The 10,155-nt window shown below is 39.1% G+C and overlaps 1 protein-coding gene across 1 annotated transcript in view; it reads left to right on the top strand.

Annotated features, from left to right (window-relative positions):
- The window catches only part of LOC104955677 (multiple C2 and transmembrane domain-containing protein 2), a 59,183-nt gene extending 54,407 nt beyond the window's left edge, over window positions 1-4,776 (top strand). The window contains exons 12-14 of the mRNA XM_010783061.1: window positions 3,502-3,572; window positions 3,710-4,063; window positions 4,278-4,776. Coding sequence (XP_010781363.1) covers window positions 3,502-3,572; window positions 3,710-4,063; window positions 4,278-4,776 — 924 coding nt within the window. The remainder of the gene's footprint in view (window positions 1-3,501; window positions 3,573-3,709; window positions 4,064-4,277) is intronic.
- Window positions 4,777-10,155: the final 5,379 nt, after the last annotated feature.

Below are 10,155 nucleotides of genomic sequence, written 5' to 3'. Positions count from 1 at the left end.
GTTACATAGTCTATCTGTCTTTTCAAACTAATATGGTCCCGACGTCCTCTACAGTGGACATACTGTAACATTTAATACTAAAATAAAATAAAAAAAGTCTAAATTGCAAGATGTTTTTTTAACCCTAAATAGGTAGGAAATCATAAAAAAAAGGAAAATGGAAGACACATTTTTTCCTCGGGTCCCAGAGACATTACAAGACATGACTGTTTATCTAAACCAGGGGTGTCCAAACTTATTTCACCGAGGGCCACATACAGACAAATATACGAAGGGCTGGGCCACTGAGGTGAGGTATATTGCCTCATAAGTTAAGTTATAAGTCAGCAAAAATAAATCAAATGTAGCTAAATGATGCTTAATACTTCAATATGCTTTAAGAAAAACAACAGCCTACATCACAGCTATCCATAGGGTTTCAATTATTTTGTTAGCAACTCATTCCTTAAAACAGAAGCCTCAGATTGCTGATAAGAGGAAATAGGAAGGGTTTATTTCAAGCGTGTTATGAAAATAAGTTATTGGGCTTTTTTCTTATAAATTTAGATTTGATAGAAAACATTTTCAACTTTAACTGACTGAATTTGTTTGAAAAGTGGGCTTTTTAACACATGAATACTGTGTAATATCTGTTTTCATCTATATTTAAGAAGTACAAGACAAGCACAAGTTTCATCTGTGGGCCATATTTCATTATACTTTTTGAATTAGGGCCGTTTCAAAATGGGCCGCGGGCCGCATTTGGCCCCCGATTCGTAGTTTGGACACCCCTGATCCAAACTAATCAGGCCACTTAATACTACCATAGAGTACAACACAATAATTAAAGGCTGGGACAAATGTGAACGCTTTCACCTTTAAAGTACAACATTGACACATGTTATTTTATATCCGAACATTCATCTTTCAGCACCACGGTTAGCTTGCCGCTGCAACGCTGTAAATCATGTTTTTGTTCTCAAAATAAACAATTATGAATAAGATAACTCAGTCACTGTATTGGTACCAACTATCACATCAAAAAAAGCATCTACTATTTCCTTGAATGGATAATGTAGTCTGGCATTGGTGTGCAAAGAGAATACTTATGAGAAGCAGCAGGAGAGATTGAATTATTAAAGCAGAAAAGGAGACATGGGAAGGACAGAGACGAACAGATGGCTAATGAAAAGAAGGATTCCCAGTCTGGAGTGAATATATGTATATACACTGTGCAGAAATAATATAAGAGTGAACTTTCTCTTGGTTTTAAGTCTCTTGACAGTTAGAAGTCACAGATGTAGTCACAGAAATGTCTACTAACGTCCTCCCAATGCATGCTCGGATTCAAGTCTACATGATTTTCTTAGTGTTTTTATGAAAAATATTCAGTTTTCAGCATTTCCAGAAGAGAAATTGACATTTTCCTTATAAGAATGAAATGATGTGCATGTTCAAAAACAACAACAGATTTTGTTGTTTTCTTTTTGTACTGACATTAGGGCAAAACAAAGTATTTGCCACATGCACAAACAAATGGCTTTTTCAGTTTCTGGTGCATGACATTTTAAAAGATGGAAGATCCATATTGATACTTCTGAGATGTTACGACTGGTGCGTGACTTCAGTCACAACATCAAAATATCACCGAGCTGGGTGGGGGTGTGCTACGTCTGAGGTGAGTCACTTGTCATGTCATTAAGGTAAAGAGCAATAATAAACACATCACATCCGCAGATAACTCATGGAAATCTCTCAGGTGTGTAATTGGCAAAGGTGCAGAAACAACGAATATTTGGGCTAAATGTCCAACTTGTATTCAACGATAATTAAAGGAACAGGCTACGAATTGAATCCTTTTTTAAATAAAATAACAGATCAATTGTATAGAAGAATAGAAAAAGTGATATTGCGCTTGAGTAGCTTTGTAATAAATCCTAGTCAAAGATATCATATCAAACTCACCCCTGATTCTGTGGAGCTCATTGCTAAAATACAGAGTGCCAACAGTCCAATGTGCCTCACAGAAACAAAACACACTCGTAGGACTGAGGGACACAGAGTTAATAGGTGATATGTGTGTCCAGAACTTATGCGTCAGCTGGTTTTACGACAGCAGATGTGCACATCAATGAGAACGGGAATCCTTGGTCACATGAGAGCGTGCAGCACTTTAATGTCAGACCAAGGAATTAACACGTTTGTAGATAAACATGAGTCACTTTGAGAGCCTGCCATCTTGTAAAGGAATACGACACTCCTGAAACTTCTTAGTTTAGAATTACAGCTCAGCAACCCTCTTAAAAATCTCTGCTATTTGTCCTTGAGATGGAAAGTCAGGGAAGTATGGAGAGATGGAGGCAGAAAGACAAAAAGAGACAAAGAAGAGAGGTAAGCAATAAGCATACAAAGTGGTAAAATGAAAGGCGGTAAAGTAGGAATGTGGACATTTAAGTAAAATGTAAAGTAACGCTGTAACGTGATAAGCCTTTTATAGAAACCACTCTGGCCTGAGGTCATAATTATTACTTGGAAATAGCAGCCATCTGTTGGAGGGGGAAACTCCAGAGCAACACAGAGTGGCTCGCACCATCAACATATTACATAAAGACAGAAGACCAACAATTAAAGATATTACTGATATAACTTAATTATATGAAGATTAAAATGTACATTAAAATAGAGTGTGATAAGAAACAAAACATGCACACATTGAATTCCTGCACATTAAAAACCAGTCTAAGTATCAACATTTGGAGAAATTAACAAGCTCAATAAGTTTTGAAATCAGATGACTTGACACGATACCACACAAACACAATATCTTAAATAAATACAGTTATTGATTGTTGTTCTGTATGGGATTGCTGCATAGCAACAACGTAGTTCTGGAGAACATGTTGCAAAGCTTCATTCATTTTCAAATGTATACAAGTCTAGTTGGTGCAGATTCATAAAAGGAAGAGAGAATACATTTCCAATACTTAACTGAGGTAAGTCCATTCTGGATGATATTTATTGAAACGCTTCCTCTAATATTCAACAGTTCAGTGAAGAAAACTAATTAAAAGTGTGAGTCCAGAAGGAATTGAGAACACTAAGCATCTTAAATGATGGCAATAGCTAGTCATATCTCCAGTACGGGCTTTAATACTGGTCAGCTTCCCTCATATGGAGAACGCTAAGCCATTTATTTATTGAAAGCACTACATTAGATGTGGATGTTAAACATTTTCCTCAAGTGCATTTTTTCTGACGAATCAAAAAAGTCAACAATTTAATGCAGAGCAACTTTTATTCAGATTTGTTCCTGATTTAGTTTAACATGATAGCCAACACTGTCTCAGGTGTCATTTGTCCCAGTATCATACATTACAATTGCATCAAATTAGGAGGGTATTAGTCCCCTAATACCTCTTGAACAATAGTGTGTTAATTTGGATGGCAGAAACACTTCTCAATGATACTCTGGTCACCAAAATGTTAAACTCTAAATAAAATCACTCTTCCATTTCCTCACAGATATCTGGTCAAGAAAAGATAGTGATGGGGAAATCTGGTCAAAAGAATGATCGCAGTTTCTCTCCCTTTAGGCAAGTCTTACACATATTTAGGCTACACAGATTTATAATTGTTTACTTTTGTATTTTATTTCAAAGCAAACCATACAAGCTAATGCTTCTGAATATATGTTTCCTATCTAACAACTGTTGTGTTAATGACTGCTCAGGTGGAGACGACAGGCAGCAAAGAACAGGAGGTTCTGCATCGTTTGGATCAACAGGATGGTGAATAAACAGGTGGAGAAGCAAACCGCTGAGATAAGTGCAGAACTCCTCGACTTGTGGTATACGCTGACAGAGACGATGTCTGATATTCAGAATCTGAGAGAGATGGTGTCTGAGATTCAAGAGCTTGGAGAGATGGCGGTAGCAGCAAATGAGATATTCCTAAATTACACGAGGCAGGAGCAAGAGGAGAGAGTCCTATTAAGGTGCCACGGAAGAATCGAGCAAGAATACATGGAGGAAAGCAAAGAGGAGGAAAAAGATGAAGCAAACTCTGTGAATTTGGAGACTTTAAGGTATAACCTTTCAAAAAACAAAATTGCTATACATTCAGCCCCTTCGTAGTAAAGAAACCAACATCATCTGAGGTAGAGGAAAGCAAGAACGTCTGCATGTAGAGACAGAATGAAAGCTGAGAAATACTGGAATGATGTTGATGTGTGTTATTTTCTCTGCTGTGGATAACACTTTGCTAATGTGATAATCATGTGCCATATTGCTCTCACACAGTCAGAGCCCTGATATAGGAACCAGTGGTAGAGACACCAGTGACGCCGCTAATGATTCTGTCCCCAGCTCACCGCCAGCTATATTTGAGGAAGAGGAAAACCAAGAGATGTCATCAGATGTTGCCACTGTCGCTGACACCAGCCGGTTAAAGGAATACTCGAGGAATCCCTTTGATCCCGGGTTCACTACCGCGGGACTCGGGTGTGAGGAGGAAAGAGTCAGAGTGGATGGAACAAAAGAGGACGATGAGGAGGATGTGCAGACGGAGAGACAATGGAAGGAATGGATGGACAAACAGGAAATGAGAGGGCACACTTACAAAGTAAAGCAAGTTGACCAACAGAATACTGAAAAACCGAGAGAGGCAGCACATCCACAGAAAGAGGTGATGCAAAACCCAAAAGAGGTCAAAGCTGTGAAAAAAATGAAGACCCTTTTCTTTGACCTCATGAATCCTGTTAAATTCCATAAATGGGAGAGATTCGAAGATGAGGACTGAAGAATCGTCTCGGTTTCATTTACCCGTTCGCCATGCTTCATAAATCATCCAAGATGTTGAGTATTATGTGCAATAATCAGAAATAAAACATTGTAAATAACAAGAACAGTCTCTCTCCGTGTCTGCAGTGTGTTGGTGGAGCAGTGTGTATCAGAGTGATTTATGAGATTGTCCGAGGCGGAAAATGATAGTGGGGGTTTTTGTTAACTTTTTATCCACCGTATAAAATCGCATTTTCCCAAATGACGTGCTTTCTTCACCCCACTCCCACTTTTAAAAGAAACTGGTACATTATGGTCTTGTGTTTTTCAAAAACTGAGATATAGTCAATAGTTCAAAAGGTAAAACCGTTCTGTTCAAATGTTTCCAGACGCCTACATTAGCTTTCATCATGGCAATAAAATATTAACACACATCCATTTGAAAGCTTCCTCAAAACTTTAAAGAGTGTCCATCTTAAAAAGGGACCTATCATGCAAAATGCACTTTGTGATGTCTTTTATACATAAATATGTGGCCCCGGTGCGTCGGGGAACTCATGCAGTGTCAGAAAATAAAACCTTCTCTCTTTTCCTCCGTACCCAAATCTTTTAAAAACGGGTACAACGAGCGGATACAGATTTCCATCCGCTGTGACGTCGGCGGACCCACAGAAAGTTGCTATCAGAAACAATGCCTGACGTGTTTCGGACGTAATCTCGTCTTTGTTTACATTAGCAAGCCTCGCTAACACTCAGAGCTAACCTGTACTGAAGAGCACATGTGTTTAAAAATCAGGAAATAAAAAAAGGAACTCACCTTGTGATAAACCCACAAGAGAAAAAGCATTTGAGCTCCATACTATTTCAGAAATAATCCTTGACGTGGTTTAAACAGGATGGCGTTTTATCACAGCAGAATTTAACTTTATCTCCGGTAGTATTCTGATCAGGCATTAGCTCCGCCTCCTCTTTTTTAATTTGTTTCAAGCTAAGGACCCAAGATCCTCGTTTCTCTAACAGGGCTGCAAAAGAGGGGTTTGAGCAGTATGAGGAATGGCTACAATGAGTGAACTGTTTGGTATTTTGAAAAAAAAACTTCACAGACATGTTTTGTATAGGTATGGCCCTACAATATATTTTTCAAATATAGCATGATAGATCCACTTTAAGTTTCAAAGGTTAGAGTTAGGATCTTACTCATACATGCAATGAGTCATGACAGAGGTTTCAGACTTATTTAAAAACACAGATGTATACTTTTTATTCCTTTAATCAATTGATAAATAAATGCTCAGATAAATTACTTATTGAGAAGGGAGGATTTTCTAGTTGGTGCTCTACAGGAAAAATATGAACACAGCAATAGGCAAGCTAATTACACAGGCTCTTTGTAGTTGAGGAAAAACACAGCAGTAAAGCTTCCTGGCTTCTGCAGTACTCAGAGAGCCGTCCAAGATATGGGATTAGGTAGAGCACCACACTCAGACTGGTGTTAATAACAGCAGCAGTCACTTATATCGTATGCAACCTTGAATTGTACATACAATAAAACTCAAGTGAACATTCACATATACATTATGACTTACAATTTTAATTAAGAAAAAAACCATAATCATCTCCTATCTTTCATTGTGCTCACCACCTCCCTCTCTGCAATGAAACTTGTACATAACAAATTGTTATATTTAAATGTACATGAGATATAAGGTGGTCACTGCAGCAAGAATGTGTAGATAACATGACACATAGCGTAGTTTATTTGTAACATAAAACGGTCAAATAACACTAAAACTGATGCCTCAAAGAAAATATTTCGTTAATGTTTGCACGTTCCCACACGCACTTACACACGCACAGACACACACACGGACACACACAGGGACACGCGCACAGACACACACACACGGACACACACATGGACACACACACGGACACACAAACACAGAAAGGTGGAACTTTTTTCACTTCTGACTGCAAACTCCTTTGAAAAATAAAATAAAAGGTGAGGTTAAACTACGTATCAGGGAGAGAAAAAAAAAACGAAGTGCAGTCATGCTTTTTATATTCATTCAAATTACCTTACCTCACCTCCATAAAGAGACTATGATTTATATGCATGATTGATGTCCAATATCTTTAACTTTTTTAAAGCTATTTTACAAACGCCTCTTCATCTCAAGAGAGTGCAGAAAGTGCAGAAAGTGCAGAAAGTGGCCTTGGTTTGATATTAATGGAGGTTAAGCATCACATTCATCCAGCCAGCAAGCAGCCTCTATAATCAGTCCCTGCCAAGCAGTCTCCCGTCTTCTCTCCAGAAAACCACATCAGCACCAGCAGGTGGCACTAAATACCTTTCAAGCTCCAGACTAATTCAGCAGCAAGTTCAGCAGTGCTAAAGAGGAGTTCACGGTGATGCAGGCCCTTTCTATAGTAAGATAAACACTGATGTAATTCTGTCAGATTCAGACTGAGTTGACCATCAGCTGATCCCCAGGCTGCATGTAGAGGCAAAATGAAAGCGGAGAAATACTGGATAGGTATTGATGTCTGCTATTTCCCCTGCTGTGGATAACACTTTGCTAATTCTATAATAATTTGCCAGATTGCTCTCACACAGTCAGAGCCCTGAGTCAAACCATACCCGGTGAAGATGAAAGCTTCACAGAGACAACCATAAAAAAAACTCATGAGCGTTAAGGGACGGAGTTAATTCATCTAATGCCTTAAATTCAAAAGACCTATAAAAACAATATAGGCAGACGGAAAGCAAAACACATAACAAATGAAAATACAGCTACAACTGAGTTTAATCTCAGTTGTCTATCATAGTCAACTCTAAAAGTCAACTTTTAAGGTCATGACGGAGTGAAAAGACAGATATTGGGTGAAGCGTCACTTTAAAGACTTTAAAGCCTTAAAGACACACTACACTGTAACTGGCTGGCTACAAAATACATTATTAATCCATAATTAAGTACAATTGTTTGGTCTAAACACCACGTGGCTGAATAATTGTCAGCTGTCCCAATATCCGTGAAGTATTTCCTCAACCTCTCCGTCCTTTGAAACATCCCACAGACTGATTTAAGTGAAATTAGCTGGCTGTATCACTGACCACTGCCCTGGAATGATGGTGATGTGTGCACCATCAATGCCACACACACACACACACACACACACACACACACACACACACACACACACACACACACACACACACACACACACACTTCCTCTCTATGATGTGAAATGACACCAACCAATAAAAAATAATGTTAAAATCACAGCAATGTAAGACATTTTCAAAAGATGTATGCCTCTATCTGTATCGTACACATTAATACATATGTTATCATTCAGGTAAAATGACGTCACAGAACAGCACTCTTTCAGTGTCTGCAACCACTGTTATGTTCATTACATCCGACAAGCAGGGAACAAAACAAACCTCGCAATTATGAGGTGCATCCTTCCACACCAATGTATCAGGACAGCAGCATGTCTGCAGGCTGTCTGCCTGCTCCACGTTCACACAAGCTAGCAGGCAAATTATCCTGAATGTCTTTCATCAACTTTGTGAGAAGATTGAATTTGCCACATTGTCTTAACTGTTGTGTATGACCCCAATGTTTATGTCAGGGGTAAAAGAACAACAGGATGGGCTGGAAGTTAGCAACTCTCATTGTTGATCGTATTTCAGTGATATTGAGAGGGTAATGTTAGGTTATCCAAGTTAAAAAAACAAACAAAAATACTATTAAACATACAAAAAGGTAAAGCAATCCATAAGCCACAAGTATTAATCGAAACACAAACCCAACTTTGAATCACCTCAAACCTTGATTCAACCTCTCATATGTGAAGAAAATCTAAAATCAAAGAGAGGTCAAGAAAATAAATTCAAGCAATGCTGTCCCTTTGTCCCATCCACCACACAACCAAAAAAACACCAAGAAGTACATTATTATTGAAAAAAACTCCTAGGAAACTGAAATAAGTACAGCCTCATCTTACAATTGTACTTCTAGGGGGCAGTTTTTCACAGCTAGTGATAATTGGCAGGAAGGAAAGTTGCTCTCTGGGTGTTTCTCAATGTCGAGGACGCTTCCTTGGTAGGACATGTCTTCCGAGTCACTTGCTTCAGAAGCGAGGCAAGAATCCTTCCTAGCCTCGGAAAACGAAGAATGGTGGAACAGGCTAACAGGTGTGCAGGCCCCGCCTTAAATGGAGCGCTATTTCCGCCAAAGATTTGGAAATTGGTCCGTGCGCAAAGCATTGTGGGGAATTTAAGACCGCGGAGGATACACATGTGCAGCCTCGAAATTTCTAGCTACGAAGGACGCCGGGCTCCGTAGAATTCCAAGGAGCCTGGACATTTGAACAGTCCTTCGGCGGGACTCGATGACGAAGTATCCTTGAAATAGTGGCTCTGGAGCATCCTTCCTTGACATTGAGAAACACCCTCTGAGTCAATCAGTCTTAAATCTGTTTACGTCCACTTTCTGTACATCAGGGGTACTCAAACTTTTTTGTTAAAGGTCCACTTGTGAATTTTATACAAGGTCAATGGTCTGGATCAATGCCAGTAAAGTTCCCCTCCCCCCGGAGCGGAGCAACAAAACTGAAATTAAGAAGCAGTTTCGGCACGCTATGCATGGGGCCCCCTTGTGGAGGTTTCGCGACATGCCGTTGCAGTAAATTAAAGGGTGTTTCCTGTTGTCGTTGCTGTGGACCTTCTTAATCTTTTTTTTAATTTATTTTAAATTTTGAAATTGTTATGTTTATTCTGGTTTGTTTTGTGTTTGTATCTTTTATTTTAAATGTATTTATTTATTTTATGTTTTGTGAGCTGAGCTGTGTGATTGTATATTTTATGTATCTCTCTGTACAGCACTTTGGTCTGGAGGTTTTAAAGTGCTATATAAATAAAGTTGGATTGGATTGGATTAATCTACCTTATTTGGGGGTCCCCTTCTGATCCAAGCACTTGCCTGTCGGTAAACGGCGCCCCTGTATACACACACACATTCAATACATACATACATACAGTATGATGGCTTGAACTAGTGGGAGCAATGGCACTGTTTGTCTGTAGCCAATGCCTTGAACCTCGGCAAAAATGGCATTAGAAGCATTGGAAAGTCAAGGTAAACTTGCGGTTCACTTGCGGTCTGCAATGCGTGCCACGCTCGCGCACACAAGTAATATGCAAGTTCATTCTCACAACGCGTCAGACACCAGAAAATATACATTAAAGGGGACCTATCATGCAAAATGCACTTTGTGATGTCTTTTATACATAAATATGTGTCCCCGGTGCGTCTGGGAACTCACGGAGTCACATGGGGACAAAAATTTTCTAAACCCATGCCTCTTTTTCTCTCTACTCCAAAATAAA

Source organism: Notothenia coriiceps, unplaced genomic scaffold (genome assembly GCF_000735185.1).
Source record: "Notothenia coriiceps isolate Sejong01 unplaced genomic scaffold, NC01 NC01_scaffold00024668, whole genome shotgun sequence".
In the NCBI taxonomy this organism is placed as follows: Eukaryota; Metazoa; Chordata; class Actinopteri; order Perciformes; family Nototheniidae; genus Notothenia; species Notothenia coriiceps.
This window is presented reverse-complemented; position numbering and strand designations above follow the sequence as displayed.